The following is a 25,940-nucleotide window of genomic DNA, read 5'->3' on the forward strand; positions in this document are numbered from 1 at the left end:
CTAGATTCATTCTCAGTGATGGCACGTGCGATTACAGGGTTGTACAGAGTCAAAAGGAAGTCGTGTTCTTTCAACATCTTCAATTAGAAAGGACGAAATTGGCGCAAAAATCGGGCTCAGGACTGCTGAGAAATTATAGTAATGACAGGGAATAATACAAAGGATGTAACATAATCACAAAAACGACTTTTTGTATATCTTCTGCCGTTGCTCAAACATGTCTTCCTTTTAACATACAACCCGTGCATATGCATATTAGAATTTAAACATTAACGTAATAAAATGTTCTATTATTTAAATATTTCTATATATACAATCCTATCTTACTTTAAAACCTTTAAGCGATACGTTTAAAATGTATTGCAATGAATATTATTTTATTATTTTACAAAAAGGTAGTTCCTCAAATTTCCCGATGTCGATTCCGTGGCGACCACCAAACGCCCCTTCAGCTTTATTTTTCCAAAAACTAATTCTCACTGATAATGAAGATCGATGTACGACTTCGAGCGATGAGCGGAGACATTTATCAATACCGGTGATCATCATTTATTTTCTAAATATCTATTCTGTGCAGGGACGGAAGGTAATTTATTATGACTGGTTCACGCCGATATTCTTACCGGAAGCCCGCAGCTGAATTAATACGCGGCTGAGAAATGGCGGACGGGCACTTAGAGAAACGCCATTTGTCATCCGGTTTATCGCGCGGGTTTTCCCGCGGGGGGAAAATTATAAATGCATTTCCATTGCGCGCCGCGCTATTGTTGTATCGTAAATCGAGGCCGTACTGGAGGCCTATTAAATCGCGAGGATTCAGAAAAGAAAGGATGGAAAGTTGCCGCGGTGCGAAGGATCGCGGCGCGGGTCGTATACGTTTGTCTCGTGGGCGCAATCGTCACGCAATGCGAGAAACGCATTACACGTTGGAAAAGAAGGTGTAGCGAGAACACCTGCGAGGCCAAGTTCACACCTGCAGATATGACAGACATGAAGATTAAATGAGCAACGTTAACAAATAAAAAAACGAACGAGGAGATAACATAAACGTCTGTATTATATGTTCGAAAGACTTGCACGCAATATATATACTGATTTATATTATATTTATTAACAAAATTCAAAATAAAACATTTTGATCATTAAATAATTATATAATATTAATACTAACTTTTTAACAATTTTTCATAGCATTCTGTGCTAAAATAAATAATGATTTTCTGGGCCTTCTCACACAGAAGAGAAAGAAGGGCCAGAAAGGCTAGAGAAGATCCTTTACAGATTTGCAAAACCGCGCGTTTTTAGTTCGAGCTTCATAAGCGAGAGTATTTAATGGTTAAAAAATGTTTATTTTAAAAAATTTATTAAAATCAGCTTCTAGTCGGTGACATTCTCGCCGATTGATCTGTTTCGACCTTTTCCGTTATTACGCAGCTAGTCGAATCAAGTTTGGTTCGAGAAAGCTACCAGACACGTCATTCAGATCCCACAGGATCATAACAGCATAAATAAATTAGAAAATTGTGCACAATTAGCGCAAAAGCGCTCGGATCTCTTGTCGTTCACGGTGGTTGCAATCGACTGATAAGCGTGAAGTCTAATGAGCGTGAAGCGGGATTACGCAAAGCGCACCACGGAAATAATCCCGAGAAACGATAACGACAAAAAGCTACTTTTGTTCGTTTTTATCACTACAAGCGGCTTACATTTTTCCTCTTTATATTGACTTTTTTCCTACAATATTGTTATAAACCACGGTGCATTCGTGCGCGGATCGTTTTTCAAATGCATTCGCGAATAATATTTTTCAAATTACGAACAAAACGACCGATCGCGAATAAATGAAATGGATTGAGAGGTTTGATGAGAGAGTAGTCGACTCTCGTCTGCACGCGAGAGGGAAAACGCGAGTATTGAATCGGCGCGGGTGAGAGCGATCGTTGATTCTCCGCGCGCCTCTTCCTTTTGTTCTTGCAGAATGGTCTCGTTATATGTACGACGGTACCTATCATGAGGTTGCCGAGAATGTCGAGTATACCTAAATCGAATCGCGGTGCTTAAATATCAGGGTCGCGTCGCTCACGACGCGTAATATCCGCGGCATTCCTAACGAGAAGGAAGAAAAAGAGATAACACTGAGCCGGAAATCATTAATGCCTCTCTGATAAGCGCAAAAAGTAGCGCGTTTGTCGACATTCAATCGAATGCAAGGTTTAAAATTTTATATCTTATCTTTTCGCTAGCGGAACGCGAGCGTTCGCCGTGTGTGACAAAGTACGCGAGCACTTCTCCCTGCACTTGCGCAATGAGCGCTAAGACTTATCATATCGCGTGGTTGAAAAAGAAATACTCGAGACTCTTTTGGGAAAATACTTGATCACGTCTATAATTAAATCCGTCTGGTTTCCGACGCGCGGCTGATTCAGCTTCGCGAGGCGAGAAGAACTTGCAACGGCATAACGCGCGGCAGCGGCGGCGGGCACCACCGCTTACACTTTTCTCTTATGTAACGTAGATCGGAGTTTCTGCTCGGTGTAGCGTGCACACACAGCAGGCCGCCTCCGGGGAGCAAAACCGACGGACGAGGAGGCGGCGGCATTGTCTCTCACAGTCGCGTTCGGTAAACTTATTCCCTTTGTTCGCCGGACAGTCGGAAGACCGGAATTCGGGACGATCCCCGAATTTCCTTCCCTAACGCGCGCGATACTCTACTAACTTCGATAATGATCGTTGACCTTTCGCTGACTGTTATACACGATAGTCTTGGCATTTATGGAGGATAATTGTGCGCAACGAAATGAAAATTTTACTTTTAGAATCGACTTTGCACATTCTCTTTCTTGTTATTATGTTTTGCAATTACTTTAAAATTATAACGAATCAATATTGTTATATAATTGGGTTATATAAAAATTTCAGATAAGTATCTAATTACATATTATGTATTTATATAAATTTGAAAATCTTGTTGTGAGTTTTATTAGGTATTTCATTAGTTATTAATTTAGTAATTTTATTAATAATATTTTAATATTAATATTAAGTTGTCTCATTAATATTTTGTTATAATTTTATCATTTAAAGATTATACGTTAGTGTTTTTTACATAAATTTGTATACAAACATTTATGAATAATTATTATTATAAAATTATTAATAATAAAATTAAAAAGTCCGAGTTTGAGCTTATATACATATAATGTGTTCTAATTGATCAAATGTGTCAAACGGAAATTTAATTTCGCTCAGTTTATACAAACTAAGCATAGACAAAGTTAACATCCGTCAAAGTACATTCGTGCAACCGTAGCGTCGAGGAAATGCGGTAACGTGGTATTTAATTCTCTTCCGGGCGATCAATTTTCCGAATATAAGCGTCAATGTTATCTTTTTTTAAAAACATAGCATTACATAAGAGATCAACTCTCAAATATAAATATACATTCACTTATATATACTTATAAAATTTTAATATGCACGTCTTTATTCCTAATTTTTATCTCTTTAGCAGAAAATCTTCGGAGAAGGATCTTTAGGATCTATTGCAAAAATTACTTTTAGTACATTTCTTATAAGATGTCAATTAAATGTTTTGCGCGGAAAAGTGTCAAGGAAAAACGCGAGGAAAATCGGAGCAAGTCGATCGCCTTGTAACGTCGTAATTCTCGCGTTTGCTATTCATCTCGTGTATTGTTGCTCGTTGTTTCTCTCTTTTTCCTTGATTCGACTAGCTGTCGACTCGGGGATAGTACAAGCGCGCTCGACGAAAGTGACATCATATTCTCCGGGCAAACAGCCAGTTCTCATTGACTCTAATACCGGTTTCCTCGGCCCGGCCGGAGAACCTTCGCCGCGATCGTCGGGTTAGGTCGTAACCTTAGGAGACCGGGTTCACACGCCTTTTCTCATCTCTCTTTTTTCTGATTTTAATAGACGGTGGATAAGTAGCGGCAATCGCCGTCGTCTTTCTGAGACACCTGATAGAGAAACGTCGCGCGCCGCTTCTATAATTAGCCTAATTATCACTCAGTATCGCAAATGCAAGTTAAGCCCCATGTGGCTGAGCGGAACGCATTTCTCAGCTCGGAAGTGTGACAGAATAAGGATATAAAATACAGGATGCTTCGGAACGATTATTTTCCTTAATTAAGGTTTTTTTTACCTAATTTACCTAATTTACAGCGAGCTGTTGTTTAAAATCTTTTCCCTTCCATCGCATCTCTTCCTCTTCTTCTTTTCGCCGCGAGGTGCGGGAAGGGCTCTCACCTTTCACCCGAAGTAACTGTACAACGTAGAGAAGTCAAGGAACGGACTACAGCGCACCGATAGACGCGAACAGCTGCTGTGGGCGCTATAATCAGCCACGGTTCGGTTACGTGTCGGCGACGGCCGAGTGTACGGAGTAATTGATAACGCTATAATAACGGCACAATAATAAATAAATACGCGGCGTGCAGCCGAGAAAAAAAGCGGCGCTCCCGCTATCAGAATTAGCAAATAATCTCGCAACCGGTCGTCCGTTTTAAATATTGTTTTACATTCTCACAAATTGCGGAGTTAATCTTCTTGTGGCTATTCCACCGGTAATTCCCAGTAAGCTCCCTCGAAACTATTCTCGAAGTCTATTTTTTTTAATTACTATTGTCTTTATAAAATATTTAATTAATTTAAATTTATATTAGCTTGCTTATTATTTCGAATTTTAAGGTGTTGCGTTATTAGTAAAAGGAAGAGATTTGACATAAAGATACTGTTTCTACTATTAGCTCGAAAATAAGCATGGCGGTTCTAATTACTTTTCACCGCGTAATTAACACGACAACCCGTTTTGTTAGCAATATAGAAATAGACACATCCAACGGTGTGAGAGAAACCGGCGCCGCGGCGGCACAATAAAACGCAATGAGAATCCTAATGAACTCGTAGCGGAGTGCACCGAGAAAATGTTATTAACGTCGGCCGACCGAGCAATTATCGTTGTTTATGAATTATAAATTGTTAATTGTTACAATTATCTTTCGATCGTGTGGGATGGTAATTTACGGAGAGTTATTAAGACTCTTAACATATAGAAAATCACAAAAGTGTAAAAATTAAAATCAAGTTTCACCGAAGCAAAGTAGGTAAAATCGACTTTAAATTAGGGAGGGGACAATTTGCAATGTTTGGCAATCACGCCCTGTATATTACGGGAATTACAAGATTATTAGCCGCGATATTTTTTTCCCATCGCAAATTGCGTCCTCTTACGTAGCTCTACCGTCTACCGAACCGATCGTTCGTTTCGAAATCTACGCGTACAAAAATCTCGAGCGAACGACGTATCATCCCTCAACAGAAGCTGCGCGGAAAGAAAGAAAGGAAAGACTTTACGTAAGAAATCGGTTCGCTGCTTTCGTTTGTTCCGAAACGCGCGCGCCTTAGCCATTCACCGCGGAAGCGGTGAATCCACCTGGAAATCCAACTTCGAGCGACCGTCTGACTGTATCGAAAAAAAAAACCACCGAGGAGGAGCGTGTGCGCGGGCGAGAGATCGTGGAAACGCCGATATAGATCCGCGCACGCGATCCGCGCGGCCGCGAGACAACGAAACGTGCCTGACTTTTTCCTTCGCGCAGGAACGCGTTCAGGTATAGAGCGAGATAATAAACTGCCGAGGCTTCTTTCGCACGGGGATTTACTTCGGGTTTCACGTCGGGTTTTATCGAATGATTTATTTATGGGATATATATTAGGGATTTAGTATACGGCAGCGATCTAACTAGCCTTCTCTACGTGAAGAAATTTAATGTGTGTTCGATTTCGAGATTGGTTTCTTTCTAATTTTTAAAGAGAAATCGGTCGAAAGAACCGCCACTTTCGCACGTAAATTACTCTTCCGGTGTGAAACCGAGGCAAAAGCCAATTTGCGAATTTGTAAAGCTGCCGTTTTGCAGCTGCACGCATCTCTCGCGCCCTTCTGTCCTTCGGTCGTCTGATTCGTGTCACAGACTTTTGCGGATGACTCGACGCGCGCTCCGCGTGAGAAATTCGCAGCCGCGACCGGCAACAATCGGAGCAACTTCGTTTTTCTTTTTCGACTCGGTAACCCAGTGATGCGTGGCCTTTCTCACACGAGGGGGAGCCCCATTTAGCTCTAATTCGCGTTACCGCAGGCCCGATGCACCCCGATCGTGGAAACTGCGACCGTCGGATAAGATCAGCGCGCCGGCTGCGCGCGACTTGCGCGTCCGGTGCAGAGACGCGCGTTTTACTACCTTTGTCTCTACGTTTCGCCCCCGCCGGCTAATCGTGGCATATCGAACGCGTCGAGATGAAAGCCTGTTAACCTGATTAACATAGAAAGGAAGATTTGCATGCGTACAATGTGAGTTACGAGAAGCAGCTCCGGCGATATCATCTTTTACAACGTCCTGACTCACTGGGTCAAGATTTTCCTCGTTTTCGGCCCTTTCCGGCATCGCGTTATAACAAAGAAGGTAATATATAATATTCGTGAATATATCGATTAATTGCTTGCATAAACTTTGATCATTAAAACTACATATTTAATACAATGGCAGTAACGCTGATTAATTAATCGCGTATAAAACCATAAATTTCCTTATAAGAAGGAATCATAATTTCGTGCTGTCATCTGAAAATTTTCTATTTTATAGAAAAATAGATATGTTAAATTACAAGGACATCCTGCAATAATTTTAAATTTTGTCATCGTTTGTAAAGAGATTTAATTTTATCTAACCTTGTCAATTTTATAATTTACATTATTATTAAGTATTCTTCAGTTTTTATCAACTTTTATCACGTAAATACGAAAAATCGGAGCATATTTCACGGCAGACTCATCGTATCGCGATCGTGCCTCGTTCTTCGCGCGAGCATGTCGCGATCGAGACACGAGAGCGTGGGTGCATCGCGAATAAGCGTGTCGGGAAGGGGCCTCTCGATCGAAGTGAAAGTCGCGGCTCGGCGCGGCTCGGCTCGGCTCAGCTCAGCACGGCAACGCGTTCAGTCTCGCCACGATCTTCGCGGCAAGTGTTTCGCGTTGGGTTTCGATCTGCGGGTGGTTATATTTGATCGAGCCTTGAACGTTGCCGACGATGCAACTTTTTTGCGGGAAAATGTGCGGAACGGTGCGATGTGTAACGTGCTTGTGACACCCTTGGATCAAAACGTTCCCCGATTGGATTGGACATTGGACGGTTCGATTGAAAGGTGCGATTGTTGAAGCCGGATATTATTTTGTTCGACAGATCACCGCTAAACTAAAATCAGGAATTTCAGTTTATAGCTGTATTCTTGGACATCCGGAGTTAATATCTTCTCAACAAAAAATCTCTGGACATTTGCCGAAAAATTGCAAACCTGAACATTAAATCAGAGAAAAAACAAAATTTTGAAATAAAAATTTTGAATTTTAACATTTGATTGGATTCTCAAGATATTCAAAATGAACGATATAAAATTGAAATGAAAATACAAAATTATGTCGAATTAAATTTTTGTTAAGAGGAAATTGATTCCAAAATTTTATTTCTTTTATTTTGCAAGAAAAAAATATGTTTCATCAAAGACAATTTATTGTATTTTAATGTCATGAAATGCCCACAAGGCATTACGCTTATTGTTTGGTGAGAAATAACTTTGCTTTCCTCAAAACGTGCATGTATGATTTATTATTTATTCGATGCTATACGAAACGATCGATCGGCACATCGCACGAACGTGTACTACTTAGTACTTCATACATCTTTCATGTAGGACGTCTTATATTACACGTACGTACGTAGTTCCGTCGTTATTAATTATGTATCAATAACAACGCTGCGGTAGTATTACAACGGTAAACATTTGTGAACATCTCGATATTATCATATAGCATTTTTCGCTCAAAATTACGTATTTGATTATGACAGTTCTTGAGCTTTTATCTATGCATGTATTTTTATATATTACACGCAACAATTTAAATAACATTTGTATAAATTAAAGAATTAGGACAATTTTGTGAAATTGTAATTTTAATATTACACTCAAAATAGATTCCAATATTAAAGAGGCGAAATGTCAAATATTTATTTTAAAAAATTTACAAGAACAATAGCACTAAAACTTTCGTGACATATAAAACAATGTTTTATCAAACAGTTAAAGAAGTCGAAGAAGAGGCACGAAATCGGGCATAACTCGGGCGACTCGTTTCCGCAAATTATAGATCGAGGAGATCGCCGCCGTTGGCGAGGAGGATAGGAATAACAGTTATCCTGCATTCTCCCCGGTCGTTAATTTCTCGCGTCGGACGGCCCGGCCGTATGTCGTTATGAATTCATAACGACGCTGTCGATCGTGCGGTGTGACACGAAAATTCGCCGAGCAGTAGCGGACGGAGTGGTAGGACCGGTCGCGCCGGCAAGTAGTCATCCAGACGTTGTCGTCAGGCGATTTAATTGGCCGTGCCGATCGCGAAGCATCGATCGTCCTTTTGGAAATCGATCGGGGTCTTCGCGGTAAATGCCCCGCAATCGTCGTCCTGACAAAATGAAGCTGATGGTGCGTGAATAATGCTTTATGCTGAACGGTCTTTTCGGGACCCCATAAAGTTATGTATCTTCCTCTGCGACAATGGAAACTAATATTTTTGAAATGGTAAATGGTTGATTTAACGTAAGACGTGACTGTAAAAAAAGACAATGAAAGGTTTCAAGCTCGACTGGACCGAGTTTACGTTTGTAAAAACCGCTCTGAGATATTATTCCTTCGTGAAAGGCTTAACCTCGGGCTCTCGTGTGCGCGCGCGATAACGGAGATATTACCCGACCTCGCTTGAATATATGCGTAACTGCAGTCGTTCGTGCGAATCTGTCGAAGACAGTGAAGACACACCGGAAAAGTTATTAGTCAGGTTACTGAGCGATTTAATTAATTAGAGCAGGTAAAATGCTGGTAAAATATTAATTTTGAAATTAAAGCACTTTACTTTTAGAATTATGCTTCAATAATCGACAGCGTTCGATGGTGAAAGATGAATATTAAAATATTGATCTAAAATAAAAATATAGACTCTCAATTGAGTCCTCCCTTTTTCTCTCCTTCTTTCTTCCTCTTCTTTATTAAATTTAAATCAAATTTGCAATAAAGAATAACGTGAATTAGAAATAAATTGAGATTGTATATAAGCTCGTCCAGAGATCCACGAGAATTCAGATCTTGATTCTACTGAACGGCCGCCGCGTTTTCAGGTCGATACGCGCTCGTAGGATGCGCGATGCGTGGAGATATTGATGCACGCGGCGCGTCGCGACGCGTCCGCGTTCGATTCGACTCGTAGAGAAAGAACGAATCGATACGCGGCGCGCGCCCGTTCTCCACGTCCTGATGCCCGGCTCGCTTCGGTCTGCCATGCGTGAAGGCACCGGCGGCCTTACGGTACATCGTGGCCGTCGCTGCATTATGGGCACCATGCCTAGCCCCGTGGGCGTGCGGGAGGTTGTTGTACCGAAATCTCTCCCGACGCACATCGTCTTCCAGAATAATCTCCGAAACACTCGCCGTACTCTCTTCTGCATGCCTGCGGACCTGCGGTATCTTGGCCGAACAAAAAAAAAACGAGAAACACACTTGGAATATCATTAAATAAAAAACTCATTTCCAAACAGTCTCAAATCCTATTTTTAAAATGAGCGCTCTATGTGCTAATGAGGTTGCTAACGCGTTCTCCGTAACTTTATTGTGATACTCGACCTCAATTATTTTGGATATAAATTTTAATTGATGCGTTGAAGATGACAATTCATAATTATTCATCGACAGAAACTCCTAGTTATTAAACTTTCGTCATCGCTATTTTCTCCGGCTGGTTTATATGGAAATTACAGGATTAGAACAACAGTAATTTGTATAGCGTTTCCGCAGCTGCAAAGTTAGTAGAGGAGTTGCGCTCGCGAATCCTTGGATTACCAGGCGCTGAGTCCGAATGTAACGCTCGTATATACATCGTTAGATAACAGAGCCGACGCGAAGGGAACGTGAAAGGTCTCTGGTTCACGGCGTGGCGACCGGTATCTCGCCGTATCGTTCGTTTCGTCGCGGCGAGTCGGTTCTGGTTGCCGAGCAGCGGCGGCTGCTATATACCCAGGTGAAGCGAGAGAGAGAGAAAGAGAGAGGACCGTATTCCTCGTCTCCTCGTTGCCCAACCACCTCGATTGTGGTCGCGTACGGTGATTACAGTGGCGGAGAATACGCGTTATGAAGGGTACAGGCGCGACGCACCCGCATCTCCTGGCGCACGGACACCTTTCTTGATTCTTTCAAGATTCAGTTCAAATCAATTGGTCTTCTTTAGGAGCTTTTCATAGATTGAGAAGCAGACGTACAATACTTGATAGGTCTTCGTTAAATATATTAAATTGGAATTTATATTTAATAATTAAATAATATAAATTTAAAATTGAATTAAAATTCAAATTACCAGTTCTCTATCGTGAGAACGTGAAAGAAGCACTTCGTACGCTTCTCGAAGTAGATGATAAACGCAATTAAGCGAACATCGCATGAATATGCGTGAAAATTGCCGTGAGGAATGCCCAACACGTTTCACGCGTGTAATTTCCCAAGACTCGGAGCAAGGCCTGAACGACTAAATGACTCACGTGCAGCATGAAAAATCGTGACAGTGACATTGGTCCGACTTATGGTGCTCTGACACCAGCATCGAGGGAGAACCGCCATTTATATCGTGGATGAGTCACAACGTGATGGTGGAATCAAATTTATCTGCAGTCAAGTGCACATCAAGTTCCCCCCCAAAGTCTTTTATCTGGTTTGGTATAAGCGGTTGCGTTAAATCGATGTTCTGGATAATTCGATATTTCGATAACGCTTAAAGAAAGGGTTATTTCCTAATAATTCCAAGATTCCGATAACGTTACGCCCAGATTCACGGCAGATCGTTTATCATTGGACATTTATAGACGAAATGAAATATCCCTTCGTCGTTCGATATTTAATCTCGGGTGCCCCGCAGAGCGTGGAGGGTTTTCGATTGCTCGAAAAACGGGGGGGCCTCTCGTTTACGGCCCGCCGGGTCACAGGTCGCGGCTGACTGATTCACAATGCGCAATCCCGGTCGTATATAGATATCCGGACGGCATTTTTTTTTCCTCTTCTCCCGTAAACGAGTTCTCCGTCGAACCGGAAAACGCAACGCGCGCCGTCGCGTCGCGTTGCGGTCCGCGTACGCGGTTGCGACGGAAAACTGTGGAGAACGGTCGACCGACTGGACAGCCGAAGATAAATCGCCGCCGTCGGTCGGCCACCAGCTGCCCGCATGTACGCGCGTATTGCGAAATAATATTTAAACTATGCAAGCTGCATTATACGTGCGTCGGTTACTTGCGCAAACAACCGCGACTTTAAATCGGCGCATCGATTAGAATACGATCCATATGGCAGAAGCGATCGGACTTTTGCGCACCCACGCTCGTGCAATATGGACTCGACTCGCGCCAGTTTTGGAGATCTAATCGCGAAATAAGAAACACAAACCGCAGCTATGATGGCTTGACAATTTCATAAACGGTATTTTGAAATGGCTAATTTTTATTTTTATCTGATTAATTACGTACACTGTTAAATTCTTAATGTCAAATTATATTCCGTTTCAGTCGTTTTTACTCAATATGTTGTTAACTTAAGTGAACCAATTATTAACATAATACTATTTTGTGCTAAAATAATAAATTATGAGACATGGGTAGTTAAAAATAACAAAATGTTATTTATCTATTCAAATGTCTCTAAATTTTTATTGGAAAAAGGAAATGTGCAGAAAAAACAGCGAGAAAGAAGAGATTCTAAATTTTGTTAATCCAGGATTAATAGGGGAGGATTAATACGATAAAAATTTTGTTTTATATATATACATAATATACATATATCATTTTAAGGAGGGATATAAAGCTGAGAGAATCAAACCCGCGATAACATTAAAGATTCACGACACTCAGGATGTAATGGCAGCGCGAGGATACAATCATCTCGGTCGAATACCCGAGTGGGCCGGTACTATACTCAAGCCGTTATAAATAAAACCGAGACTGCTCGTGGTGGAAAGCACGGCGAAGAAGGAAAACGTGGGCGCGCGATTCCGCGATCCCCGATATCGATCGCAGGGATCGGCCGCGAACGAGGCCGAAACTCTCGAAGTAATCGCGTGAACTTTATTGTCTCGAGAAGCGATATTTCTTCGTAGACGAAGTTTCGCCGCGATTCTTTTTGCAATATTATCTGCCAATTTACTCAATCGCTCTCACTTAATTTCGTAGTTATTTTCTAATTGTATATCTTTTGAATTTTTTTTAGGAGAAGAAATCGCAAGGAAGGTCAGCTCCGAGGGTGATTCTTGCCATCCGAGGCCACCCTTGCCACTCACGCGACCCGAGATCGCAATGGCGAGACAACAGACCGTAGACCGAAACATCCCTCATCTGCGGGACATCTTTGGCTTCGGCAGCAAATGGGAGAACGCACGCGGCCAGGCCGAGGAGAAGGCGCCCGGCCACGATAGCGCCGTGTCGGTGGGCTCCACGTCCGGCGAGGAGGAGAGCCCGAAGAACAGCAAGAAGAAGAAGTCGCGTCGCCGCGACAACAGCAAGACGCTGACGGAGAGCGACGTGAAGCACCTGGAACGGCATCTCTCCATGAAGAAGACCATACGGAAGAAGATCATGCGCGACCTGCAGCAGGCCTTTGTCGAGGACCCGAATGAGTTTCGCGTCGACGACATCCCGCCGGAGCAGCTCAAGGCAGAGATCAATATCCAGAGTCTGAGCTTCGGCACGCCGTCCCAGAAGCAGGGACGCACGCGTGGCAATGCTGAGAGCACGTTCCTCGACATGCTGCGCGGTGGCGGTAAGAGATCTATTTTTGTCAAAATTAATCCCTCAATGCCCCTTTGCTTCTTTTGATAGTCACATCTTTAACGATAATATTTAGGCCACTAATTAGGAAGTTTCTTATTTTTTATTGTTTCGAGATCTCTTCAAGATGTAATAAGTTAGCAGATAATTTTTATTACAATTTAATATATTTCGCCTTGAAATATCAGAGCAAATAACTTCGTTTTTAAATGTCATCAGAATTTACATAACTCCTTCAAGAAGAAATTGTAATATTTCTTTAACAAAAAGAAGTTATAATATTTCCTACATTTCTGAGAACTGACTATCAGAAGATCAAATTGGATTCAAAGGGTAATTTATTTGCAAAATAAGATCTACCTCGCATCCTAAGTTTTAGCACAAAAAAAGATGCACTCGACTTCGGATTTTGTTATAAATCCATATCTTGCAGGTCTGGAGAAAAATGGGACGGATGGTGACAGGGATTCGGGACACGGTGGATCGCCGATCAGAGAGGCGTCCAGCGCCCAGGATACGGATGACGAGTCCAGCTACGCGTACGAGGCGCCTACCTCGACGCCGACGAAGAAGAGCGGCAACTTCTGGAGACGCTTCACCATGAAGAATCGCAACAAACGGTAAATCCCAGCGGCAGGAACCCCAGCGCGAGGAGAGAGTACCGGTACTTCATATTCTCCGTAATCTCGATAATTTTTACCAGCGTAATTAACGAGGCAGAGCTTGCAACTGTGATATACATAAACAACCAATTCATCTTCACCTCTCCCTCTCCCCCGAGACGATCCATCCGTCGAATTTTAAGAGGTTCCCGAAATTCGATCCGCGCACAAGACCGAGGACCAAGAGATTTGAACGTACAAATTTTGGACCAGCGTTTTTTTTGTCATTTGTTACCACGACATATCACCGTACGTATTTATTGCGGACCCCGAAAGACCCCGACAATATATCTTTCTTAAATTACAAAATAAGAAAAATTCGGATAAGGATTTAATTTGTAAAATACGAAAAAGATATATGTACTTTCTATTTTGAAGAAAGACAAAAATTGATGTTACTTTACGTTTAGAGCCCTCGATTTCTCATTAGCAATGCTAAGTATTTAGACTAGCATTGGAGCAATGAAATAATAATTCGCAAATGCAATTTTAGCTGCTGTCTCCGTATTTAAAATGACATGGATATATATTCAAGCTTTAAAAAAAAAAAGAGAGAGAAACAAGGAGGAAAGTGCAGCTAGAACGAACAGATCTATTTAAGGATTGTCCAAACAATTCCGCTGTATGTATACTCTTTTGAAACATCGGAGGAACTTCTTAAAACTTCCCGACTTGAAATGTAACGATCGATGTGTGCCCGATAATGTAACTCCCATCTTCTGACACGTACTTAAAGGAAATGTAAAGAGTAAAAACAGAGGCAGCGAAACACGAGTGTGTGCGTAGTATTTAAGGATAGTTAGTTCTCTTAATGTAAGAATGCGGCAGAGGCAGTTATGGGTGATCTGTAATAAGCGTAAAAGTGGTGCGTACGGTGTGCGCACCGGTTAGTATTAGCTAGTCAACGACGCTAACACGTACACTCGTGAGACCCGATCGATTTTCTTACTGGCGAAATTTGATATCGTATTCTTTGTAAACAAACTCGAAAGTAAAATATTTTTTAACTACTTTTACTACCAGTTCGCGAAAATTCACAGCCTTAAGGCTTTTTATCTGAGAAACATGTACGATACATGTAAGGAACTTACTGGATTACGTCGTTTAAGTGTGACGCATTGCATTTTCCGCTATACACTCTAACTTAAGCTATGTTGACGTTTACCGAAATCCTGTTGTTCCTACCGTTTTTCGAGGTATCTCGTTAGTATTATAGATATCGTCACTCGCGACATCGATAACGGTTCACATATTCTCATCTAATCTTCACTTTCTACTATGGTAATAATAATAATTATTATTCCTTTTAATATTAACTGCAACGCTATATATATTAGCTTTAAATGTATCATACTCGAGACCTACGTTATGTAAGAGCAGTATACTCGAATAAAAGTCTCATTTAGACGTTGTGCCTGTTCTTGCATTTAGACGTTACGCCAATCATTGCATCGTTTCTTGCAAAAGATTTATTGCAGCATATATATGTATATGTCGTAACAAATATAACAGGTAATATCTCATGTCTAACTCCTTAACTGACGAACAGACTCTCTCCTTTTTTTTAGAAAGAGAGAGAGAATCAAACAGCAGTTGATAGATTTATCAGTCAGTTAAAAGCGAAAGGCAAGATATGTTGTAGATACATTCTTATTACAAAAAAGTATAAAAATAATTTTAAAAATATTCATTAACACTTCGCGTCTCTTCTCTTAATCTTACGGATAGAGATAACTGAAATCTATTCATTTGTGTATTTTGGTGGGCGCTTCTCCAGGAAAGCCGTCATTCCTTCCTTTCTATCCGCCTGAAAAAAAAAATTAAATTTTAACTTATAAATAAATCCATTCTTTTCACTGATTATTTAGAATATTTAGATTACTAATAATCACAAACGGATTTCTCACCAGAGAGAAAGTGCTGTGGAACATTCTCTTTTCAAACAGAAGTCCCTGTTGCAATGTAGTTTCATATGCTAAAATTAACGAATTGAAATTAGATACGTCGCGTACCAGTTTGGATTACATCAAATTACTTAAGCAATCCCTTAAATATTATTTTTACCGGCATTAACAGCTTCTTTGGCTATCGTGACAACCAATGGTGAGTGAGATGCAATCTTTTCGCCCAATTTCACGGCTTCTTCGACGACTTTATCAGTTGGAAAGATTTTGCTGACCAAACCTATATAGATAAGATTTAAAAAAAAACTTAGTATTTAAAAAAATTAAAATATTCAAGCTTCAGTAAATTAAGATCAAAGGAGATAAAATGAACCGAACTAGTTCTTGTGCTTGTTATGTATTATCTAAAATTTAGATGATTTAGATTCAAAATTTATATTAAAAAAATGATATATATATATATATATAGATTTTAAATAAATACCAAATTACCACTATTTATTATCATACACTGAAGATGATCTTATATAGGTTGAAACATATAACATATTATTTTTTTTATATTTATTTAAATGATAATACATAAGAAGTACTAAGAACTAGCTCGATTTATGGGATGAAAAATATGAGTAGAATACAATATTAAGATTAAAATTGATTAAGATTAAAAAAATGCAAAAACAAAACAATCAGTATATAAAATGAAAAATGTGTATAAAATATGTATGTGTACAAGTAACTTCTTAAGTTCCTTCTGGTTGCAATCAAGCGTTATCTTTAACTTACCGCTCTTTTCTGCTTCCTCCGCGGAGATCATATTGCCGGTGAGTACCATTTCCATAGCCTTACTTTTGCCGATAATTCTGGGCAGCCGTTGGGTGCCGCCTGCGCCGGGAATCGTACCGATAGCGATTTCGGGTTGACCAAACTTGGCATTCTCGCCGGCGTAAATAATATCACACATCATTGCGAGCTCGTTCCCTCCACCTAACTATACGAAACGAAAATGCATGCTATCGATTCACTGCATTTCTTCTTTGGCAAATACTTTTCCAAAGGTACTCCGTTACTTACAGCGTAACCGTTTACAGCAGCAATTAGGGGTTTCCTGCTTTTGGCAACTCCGTTCCAGTGAGCTATAAAGTTTTGCCTCAGGTTCGATGCGAATGAATTATCCTTCATTTCCTTGATGTCCGCACCTGAGAATAATTAGATACATCTCTCTATACGTCTCTATATTATAATAAAGATGCCAATAATATTATCCGTTTAATTTCCCGATATGTGTATTGTTAGAAAATAATATTACTGTAGTGAAATAAAGTTGGCGAATAGTCTTACCAGCAGCGAATGCCTTTTCGTTTCCGGTAATGACGACAGCAGCGATGGACGAATCTGAGTTTAAATGATCCAGAGCATGATTCACTTCGGTCATCAATTGATTGCACAGAGCATTTAGGGCCTTTGGCCTGTTCAAGGTGACAATGCCCACATTCTTCTTTTCACCCGCAGTCTCCACCTTAATGAACTCGTAATTGCTAGTTTGGCCTGTATCAAATCAGATTAGAACAGACTTTTTTTATTAAAAAAGCTAAAGAAATAAAAATTATATTACTTATATCTATTTAGGTTTTTATTAAAAAATAAATAATGATTAGCAAGATAACATTTTCGATCGTAATAAAATTTCAAGTATTCGGGTAATAACGAAATTTTTACTATATATGTATTATATATAATTTTTATTATAAAAAGTCTAATTTTTAACCGAAATGCGATTATTAGAGTTGTAATATAACAGGCTGGCTTCCCATATGATTTGTATATTTCTTGCGGATAATTAATGCGTAACTAGAAAAAGATATCATTGATAATTATTTTTAAATAATGCATTCCGAAACAAAAAAAAATGAAATACTGTTTTTTTGGTATGTATATTATCTGTAGCACCCATACCCACATAAGACGTCCAGAACATATCCCGAAGATATCCTCTATCTCCTAAATATATCTTATAGTATAGATAGAATTAATATTAATGATCGACGTTCGATGTTTTGGAAAAATATAAGTTATTATTTATCAGGCATTTAACAATTGCAGTTTTGTCATAATCAATATCTTCTTTTTATATTATGTAATCGAGAACGATCATCATCGTCAAGAAGATAACGGCAGGAATGCGTGCATTGAGCTACGAATAACAAGGTTTGTACCATGTATAGGGTGTCTCAGAGAGAGCGGGAGATCTTTTAACTTCTTGTCTAGTTTAAAGCATGATTTTGTTTTTAACATTTCAAAATTTTTAGCGAATTATTTTACGCAAACTGCGTAAAGAATTATATATAATTTAATTGCCTTCAAGGATTTGCATAAATTTTATAGACATTCTGACTGAAAAGTAGTTTTGCGCGCTCGAGATCAGATGTGCGTTCGAAGGAAAATAATGGAATGACATGTTTGCTGTGCTGAACGTTGCTACAGGCATAAATCGCCCTTATCATATACGAGATATCGTTCTATTTCTATTTCAAAATCTATACAAGATTATACAAATATAGATATAATTTATATTCTCTTTTTCCTTGAGATACATAAATATGTGCTCGGTATGACATGTGGAATTTTAACTCAGAGAGTACGAGTAAAGCGATAATCATTTCGTGACGTAGGCACTTGTTATCAACACCGCGCATATGTATTTTATTACGGCAATTGACTAAATCGTTCTCTTAAAACCGCACAATGTTGCAATTGTTGCAAATTAAAAATTATATGCACGATGTGACAAAAAGAAATAATCATAATTCATAAGAAATCTATTTTGTATTCTATATTGATTGAGATTAATATGCAGTACGCAAACAAATTCCTTTTATGCATCAGGCTCGAAAACAAGTTTTCCGACAGCGTAATGTAACGGTTATAGCGGGTGTACCATATGAAAACAATGTCGCGGTCAGCTGACCGGCCGGTGATGTTCGACGCGAATGGAGAAGGGATCGCAGATGAATTCGGATACTTACAGGAATAACACCTGATAGCGGGCGCGACGAATTGCTGCGGTTTTCGAGCGGCGTGCGACACGCGCGAGAATAAAATTTGCGACACACGGCTGGCAGACATGTTTATCGTTCAGACGCCCGTAGATAAATGTGACTTGTGAAATGGAGCAAAATGGAGCTCGTGGCCTCGTGGCCGCTGATATCACACAATTCTACCAACTTCACAAAAACACAGTATTCTTCCTTCCGATATTCACTGCCTACTGAAAATTGCTATAGTGTACGTGACATAAACTACAGATTTTCAGTACTGGCAGTGATAGGGGCTAGAAATATTTGGATAATGCAACGTTTGAATTACTTGGGCTTTGGTATCCGAAGAATTGAATCCGCGAATTCACATTCAAACCGCAATTAAAAGGACCACTTCGACCAAGCTCCGATTAATTTAATCGTTGATTATAGTCCACTGGAAATGACCAATCGCATTTGTCAATCTGCTTAATGAGCAAATGCGATTGGTCATTTCCAATGGACTAATTTGGAGTTTGGTCGAAGTGGCCCTAAGAATTGAACAGAAAACTGATAGCGAAACATAATACGTTAATTTTTATTAAAATTATTTATATTTATGTATTTAGTTATTATAATATAGATTTTTATAAGAAAGATAAAAAATAAAACTTTACACTTCTCATTTATTGTAACTTATTCTTGAAAACAGAAGACCTGATAAATAAATAATTCCAAGTAATTCCGAGATTTTTTTATATAACTGCAGAAAAAAGCGGTCTTATTACTTTCTCGTAAATCGTAAATAATTTGCGTAAATTTAAAAAAAAAAGGTACCAGAGTCTGCAGCTCCGAGTCAACGAGTCGCGACAATAATCGATGATCCGTGTAATGACCGTGACACGTAAATAAGAGAAAAAGGAGGAAAAGCGAAGAAGACGCTTGTTCGTTTTGTCACGCGGTGAAAGTATCCGATTCGGAATAACGCGAATTAACGTGGAGTGGGCAGGGTGGAGAGGGAAGAAAGTCACCCTGGAGACAGGTAAAACGGCGGCAGACGGGCACGTTGGCATTGAGCAAACCAGAGGTTTATCGTCTCGCCAGTTCACGGTCGTTCGTTCGCGCTTACCGTTTCTACGGGACCATGCGTTCAATTGCGCTCCTCGCGTTCCTGGCGAACGCCAAGCTGATGGGCAACGCAGGTGAGAGAAAAAACCGATGAGTTAGATCGCGATTTCGTACGGTGACCCGTTAGCCCGACGATAAGGGAGTTTTTGTCGAAAACGGGGCACACTGAAACATATAAAATAAAATTACTTTAAGTATTTATTTAAAGTGCTTAAATTTAAAAGCAAAAATTCAGAATGTTTTTATTTAAATTTTATTTTTATTCAAAATTAATTATTCCCAAGTTTCTACAAAATTAAAATAAATCGCCGTTGCATCTTCGTTTCCGACTTTTATTAAATTTTATAAAAAAAAAAAAAACCTGAAACTGATTGCGCGATTGCAGAAGAGATCTGGCAGCAGGATCTGTTCAAAGACATGCGGATAGGTGCGTCCACCGAGGGGTACGATCGCGTGGGGCTGCGATGCGGCGCCGAAAGGATGACCGTCGAGCTTAAAACTACGGAGGACTTCTCGGGGGTGATCTACACGCGGGGTAGCTTCCATTCCCGAGAGCCGTCCTGCTTCCTCGATCCGGTTCGCGGTAGAAGTTTCACCATGAGCATCCCTCTACACAAATGTGACACTGAAAGGGTACGTAAATTATCGCGTTTATCCTATTAATGCTTTCTCTCAATTAAAAATGTCGTTATTATACAATATGAGCCTTATCAACAGAACGAGTCGTTAAGCGCTCGAAAAAGCGTGGATCTCTTTCTCACAGAAAAACGTTCATTTTCTTTTACGTTACGTGTTCCGAAAGTAATAAAGCTTATAAACAATTTCTTATTTTCTAAACACTCGATCAAGTTCACTGTCATCAAGTGAATCACTGTGTATATTAGAAATGATATCTACGAATTATCCGTAGAAAGTGTAACTTATTCTATCACATTTTCGAATGTATATATCTTGCGATTAATCTCTAAAATTTCCCTCTCACATTTTCATTCATTAATATAGATAAATAATGCAACAGGAAAGTCGGCATATGAATTATTTTTTCATATGGAATTTTTAATTGTTTCTTGATGTTTTATCAGTTCCTTAATAATAGGCTACAATTACTTCCTGTCTCTACGAGAAATTATTCGCAAAATAGATTGGTAAACTTTATTTACTTGCTGTGGTGTTTCAAGACCAAGTATTTACTGATTATTTATTGTATCGTTTAATATTTTTCTATCTTTTTTATTTCGGTGAAAGGACGGTGAAAAATACAGCAACGTCGTGGTGATTCAGCACGATGACGAGCTGTTAACACCCGGTGACGCCGCTTTTACGTTAGAATGCGACTTCTCGACGCCGCGTGTTCGCACGGTCACGGCGGATCTTAATGGGAGTGAAAAAAGGTAATTAGCTATTTCGTTATTAATTCAACTTACTTTCGATATGATTAACATGTACTTTCAATTATTCATAAGTTTAACGGAGATACAATCAATTCTTTCTACGGTGCGTGGAGTAAACTACGTAAAAAACATCGGCAATTATTATTTCAATGTGAAAAATACTAGTAAATTAACAATATTTTATTTCAACCGCTTTGTTATTCTCTTCTCACGTGATTCTCTTGGACACGCTATTGTTTCTATTATAATGCTATGTATATTAATTAATTAAAGAATAAACTGCAAACTTATTCCTTCAAAATCGAATAATACAGTAGCACAATTCAATAACTTCAATATTAAATTAAAGTTAAAGTTTTCACAGAGAGAAATTAATATCAGGTTTATTAAGGAATATCTCCACGAGATACGACGGAAATTTTACAAAATGTTTCACGTGATAACGGTACTTTTGTTCAACAGACCGACTAGATCCAGTATAGCTCTCATCGACGCCGATCCGGGAGGCGACAGAAGAAAAAGGTCGGCGTACGTGGAAAGCTACGGGGACGAGGTTGCTTTCGTGCCGAAGCAAGGATATCGTAAGACAAACGACGAATTGTGAGATGCCAGTGTGTGCTAGCTAATAAAAAAAAAAAATTGTAGTAAACGTTGTCTTCATTTCCTTTCTTGAAAATATTCACGAAATTTTCGTCGGCCGATAATCACAAATCTTTCGCCGAAGAATTCTGTCGTTCTCGAATTGAAGTTGTAATTAAAAATTAAAGTTGTACTTTGAGTTTCTCGCTGGCACAGTCGGTGGTGTCGTCACAAATCTCCTTTTGACATTAGACACGTTCGGCAAATGCAGTTGCGGAGCAAAAGATGGGATTAATATGCTCAAGCTTCGTGATTGATTGAAAGAAAATCAATTAAATTCGTTTCCCGAAAATCGATCTCATCTAGTTTGCATCTGCCGAACGTGATCATTGTCGCACGATAAAAACATGTGTCCTACTTGATTTCAGAATGAGAGGAGCGCCGAGAGGGCACTTAATTAAAGTGCCGTTTAATTAAATCTTATCAACGAACGCGGGCGTCGATTCTGGTGAACGCGCATTCTACGCTCGTGAATCTGTTGCTGTTGCTTGTTACTTAATTTTCGTTATCCGAATAAATTATGTAATTCGTTCGAGCGGATTTCTTATTCCCTTTTTCTTTTTACGTGATCTTGATTTGCGTGCGGTTTAATTAATGTGCGTGATGCATGACTTGCGACACTTTTTACAATCCACTATTTTTATTCCAAAGATATGATATGTAACGCGATTCGTCGATAACCCCTTGTCCTTCCTAATGATATTGCATATGGAAATTTACTTAAAGTTGTTTATCGACGATATTAACTCGTATACATAATCTTAGCTTTTATAACAGCTATTTCTGTTTTAAAGGCCCCACTGGGAAACAATCAGAAGCTAATTGTTATAAGGCGTAGTTTTTACGGTTTCTCCTAAAACACTATACAAATGGCCAGCGCAATTACAGAGATATGGTCCTCCGTTCGACACATGTTACAGGTCACCGTGATAACGATTTGAACAAATGAAGCGGCATCGCAGATAATTATGCAGAATCACGAACGTAATTGCATAATCTTACAGAAATACATTACGTAAATATCTCGTAGATAAATCAAGTCTGCGTTATGATTAAACCGTTAGCATGGCATAGTCGACCATGCTGGAAACATTTTAAAGTCTTCTCTGTCATCATTTTACTTCGTCTTCTGTCTCTCTTTATCTCGTTTTCTGGACGAGTGCATCGCAGCACTTCTCTCGTTGTGGCTCGTGAATAAGTTTAATGAACAGATAGAACCATCTGGAAGCCTTTCTAGCAGTCAAGCATCGGTTAAATGACGCTTTTGTAGCAGCGAAGCACATTAATAATTAATAAAAATGTATTTCAAAATGCTAACAAAGCTAATTTTTTTTATACATTTGGAACAATCGAATTAAACTGTTTTAATTCCAAGTTAATTTCTTTTAACATAATAAAGATTAGATATTTCAATTAATTATTAAATAATTTATATGGCAAGAAACTTTTATACTCATCCCTTTATATTTATTAAGAAAATTGTTAGGATACGTTATGTTATTTGCTATTAAGAATAAAAATAAAAACGGTGAAGATATTTAGAGAATCAAGGAGGAATTTAGACAATCCTTATCGGCTAGGAACGATAATTCTGTTTAACAGAAATCCTTTTATAATTTACATATATCGTTATATGCATATTGCCGACCAGCAATAATATGTTTTGAAAGATTAGAAAATGTATCTATTTCCTCTTTTCTATCTTATCTTTTATTTATTTCCAAACGTCACAGTAAGCAGCCCCCACTTCCGCTCGTCTCTACGTATATAAGAAGCTATTATCGAAGCATCGTTGGCCATAAACCGGTCTTTCGGTCGCAACAGCTATTTCGGTATAATCAAAGTATACAATTCGTAATAACAATGGCAACTGTGAAGTTCAAAGGGATGTCTCCATACCTCAAGCCAAAGAGTTCACCACCTGCGGAAGATTATATCTATAGCAAGTGAGTAATTCATTCTTGTACCATCGCGCGAAAGTATTATAAGTTCGCACTGATACATCATGAATACTCAATTATATAAGATCCTTTCGACGAAAAAATCATTTATCTCCAAAGAACACGTTAACTTTCACGTTCCTAAAATTTTCTTGCTACAATTTGATTTGTAACTTCAATTTAAAGCCGACACGACGAGCGAGATATGGATGTACGTTTGATAAAATTCTGGTCCTGAAATGGAAATTATCTATTAATCGTAATGAATTAATTTTATTCGTTTATCCCGTTTGATTCGCGATCTTGGCAATTGATCTTGTAAATTACTTTTACATACGTGAGCGCCACAATTAACGCGGTTTTCTACTTTCGCTTTTGAGGGCGGAAATATATTCGAGATATCTTTGAGTCTTGTTTCTGTTTCTGATATTCTTTTACTAAGAAAAACATCTTTCATAGATATATAGAAAACCTCACCCTGAAGACAGATAACCATCAGGAGGAACCGATAGTTAAATTGGCTCTGTTCGGTGTGGGTCGCGCTGGGACGATACATTTATCGAATATAACTTCTAATAAACGTGTCCAGCTTTTATACATTGTTGATGATCTCGAGAGCAAGTGGAATAATTGGCGGAAGTACTGGCGTTTGGACAACGTTACCTTCCTAAATAGCAAGCAATCTGACAAGATATTCAAAGACCCCAAGTAAGTGGCTGTATGAAAATGAAAAAGCGTTGCCGCTATACGATAATCAGGCTAAAAGTTAAATAAATTTAAAAGTAGAGTTGAAGTTAAATTAAAATTAAGCATAATAAATTATGTGCTATAATATGGACTTATATGTATAATGTAATTTATGTATTATAGATTATATCAATATAGATTACATTTATAACTAGATAATATAGATCTATATCTACAACGCAAATTCATATCTATATAAGCAAACATATAATTCTCGCTTTTCATGATTCGTAAAGCGTTGACGCGGTCGTCGTGGCGTCGCCGACTTACACGCACGAGGATATCGTTATTAAAGCTCTGGAAGCAAAGAAGGCGGTCTTCTGCGAGAAGCCCATAGCGGAGAATATCTCGGACACTGCCAAATGCTACGAAATAGCTAAGAAAGCTGGCAAGCCGTTGTTTTGTTCGTTCAACCGGCGATTCGATCCGGGCTACTCGAACGTGCGAGACCGTGTTCTCAACGGGGAGGTCGGACACGTCCATACAATTAAATCGGTCTCTCGTGACTCTCCCCTGCCCACTTTAGAGTACTTGAAAACGTCCGGCAAGATCTTCCACGACTGCCTGGTCCACGATATCGATATGGTTACTTGGGTTATCGGGGAATATCCAGACAAGGTGCGATTTTTACATATTCACATATACAGCAACTTCGTGCGTGTCTATATGTAGCAGTTAATATCTTGGGAAAACGCGAATTTTTATCTTTCGTAATTATCTTGAAATATTTAAAAAATTGTACGAATCGTAGTTGACTGTCCAAAAAAATTATGGAAAATACAATTGCAGGTTGCGGTCCTGGCCGACGCGAATGTCCCGGAGATCAAGGCGATCGAGGACTACGACACGGTTGCGGTGACCATGCACTTCCCGTCAGGGACCGTCGGCTTGATTGATTTGTCGCGCAACAGCTCGTACGGATACGATCAACGACTGGAGGCCTTCGGTCCGAAGGGCATGGTGCAAGCCAACAACGAGCAACCGAACTCCGTTCAGCGGCAGTATGATCTGCAGGGGCCGACCACCGCCCCGATCTGGTTCTCGTTTGCTAGCCGTTTCATGAACGGCTATCGAAGAGCGTTCGATCACTTCATCGATGTGGTGCACGGTAAGGCTGAGTCGCTGGTCAAGGCGAAGGAAATCCTGGCGGTGAGTAAGATCGCTACGGCCTGCGAGGAGTCCGTTAGCACGGGGAAAATCGTGAATCTCAAGTGGACGGACAACGAGTTGCCTGATAATTAATGAGGAAACATGACTTCAACAAAAGTGTTATTGTCAGCAAAGATTTTTTGGTACCGTTTGTGTGAGTTACAAATAAAGCAAATTGCCTGATTATCGCGTATAAAAAAACAGTAAGACTTATAAATAAATGTTATTACCGTCTTTAAATGAATACTTAAATGGTACTTTTCTAAATGAATATTATTCGTTTAAAATTTGTATGCGAATCTTTCTTTTATCCAAAATGATGTATCTGAAAGATAAAAATACAGATATGTAATAAATGTTATTAAATGTGATTTTTCTCTTCCTTTCTTTTGGATCTTTTCCTATAAGATCATAATTTATTACCCTCGTATTTTGTTTGTGTT

The 25,940-nt window shown here is 39.3% G+C and overlaps 4 protein-coding genes across 4 annotated transcripts in view; 3 read left to right on the top strand and 1 right to left on the bottom strand.

Moving 5' to 3' along the window:
• The window catches only part of LOC139816647 (uncharacterized), a 33,928-nt gene extending 21,396 nt beyond the window's left edge, over positions 1-12,532 (top strand). Inside the window, exon 8 of the mRNA XM_071784297.1 lies at positions 12,364-12,532. The gene's annotated coding sequence lies outside the window, so the exon portion shown is untranslated. The remainder of the gene's footprint in view (positions 1-12,363) is intronic.
• Positions 12,533-15,036: 2,504 nt separating this feature from the next.
• On the bottom strand, positions 15,037-18,687 carry Echs1 (Enoyl-CoA hydratase, short chain 1). The gene is made up of 7 exons (XM_071784301.1): positions 18,513-18,687; positions 16,828-17,034; positions 16,561-16,685; positions 16,273-16,477; positions 15,647-15,766; positions 15,490-15,557; positions 15,037-15,389 (listed from the first exon to the last, which is right to left on the bottom strand). The coding sequence occupies exons 1-7, from the start codon at positions 18,610-18,612 to the stop codon at positions 15,324-15,326; spliced, it is 891 nt and encodes a 296-aa protein (XP_071640402.1). The 5' UTR covers positions 18,613-18,687; the 3' UTR covers positions 15,037-15,323.
• A 594-nt stretch (positions 18,688-19,281) lies between these two features.
• LOC139816704 (uncharacterized) lies at positions 19,282-23,387 on the top strand. The gene is made up of 4 exons (XM_071784374.1): positions 19,282-19,705; positions 20,017-20,264; positions 20,877-21,022; positions 21,485-23,387. The coding sequence occupies exons 1-4, from the start codon at positions 19,648-19,650 to the stop codon at positions 21,624-21,626; spliced, it is 594 nt and encodes a 197-aa protein (XP_071640475.1). The 5' UTR covers positions 19,282-19,647; the 3' UTR covers positions 21,627-23,387.
• A 60-nt stretch (positions 23,388-23,447) lies between these two features.
• On the top strand, positions 23,448-25,863 carry LOC139816699 (myo-inositol 2-dehydrogenase). The gene is made up of 4 exons (XM_071784365.1): positions 23,448-23,607; positions 24,061-24,309; positions 24,585-24,966; positions 25,138-25,863. Exons 1-4 carry the CDS (start codon positions 23,525-23,527, stop codon positions 25,588-25,590), a joined length of 1,167 nt encoding a protein of 388 aa, XP_071640466.1. The 5' UTR covers positions 23,448-23,524; the 3' UTR covers positions 25,591-25,863.
• The last annotated feature ends 77 nt before the right edge of the window (positions 25,864-25,940 follow it).

Source organism: Temnothorax longispinosus, chromosome 7, assembly GCF_030848805.1.
Source record: "Temnothorax longispinosus isolate EJ_2023e chromosome 7, Tlon_JGU_v1, whole genome shotgun sequence".
Taxonomy (NCBI): domain Eukaryota; kingdom Metazoa; phylum Arthropoda; class Insecta; order Hymenoptera; family Formicidae; genus Temnothorax; species Temnothorax longispinosus.

Coding starts and splice junctions, on each gene's coding strand:
- LOC139816704 (XM_071784374.1), top strand. CDS start 19,648: ATGCGTTCAATTGCGCTCCTCGCGTTCCTGGCGAACGCCAAGCTGATG. Junction 19,706..20,016: donor CAAGCTGATGGGCAACGCAG/GTGAGAGAAAAA, acceptor GCGCGATTGCAG/AAGAGATCTGGCAGCAGGAT. Junction 21,023..21,484: donor CTTAATGGGAGTGAAAAAAG/GTAATTAGCTAT, acceptor TTTGTTCAACAG/ACCGACTAGATCCAGTATAG.
- Echs1 (XM_071784301.1), bottom strand. CDS start 18,612: ATGTCTGCCAGCCGTGTGTCGCAAATTTTATTCTCGCGCGTGTCGCAC. Junction 16,478..16,560: donor CTGCTGTAAACGGTTACGCT/GTAAGTAACGGA, acceptor CGTTTCGTATAG/TTAGGTGGAGGGAACGAGCT. Junction 15,767..16,272: donor GGAGGAAGCAGAAAAGAGCG/GTAAGTTAAAGA, acceptor TTATCTATATAG/GTTTGGTCAGCAAAATCTTT.
- LOC139816699 (XM_071784365.1), top strand. CDS start 23,525: ATGGCAACTGTGAAGTTCAAAGGGATGTCTCCATACCTCAAGCCAAAG. Junction 24,310..24,584: donor AAGATATTCAAAGACCCCAA/GTAAGTGGCTGT, acceptor TGATTCGTAAAG/CGTTGACGCGGTCGTCGTGG. Junction 24,967..25,137: donor TCGGGGAATATCCAGACAAG/GTGCGATTTTTA, acceptor ATACAATTGCAG/GTTGCGGTCCTGGCCGACGC.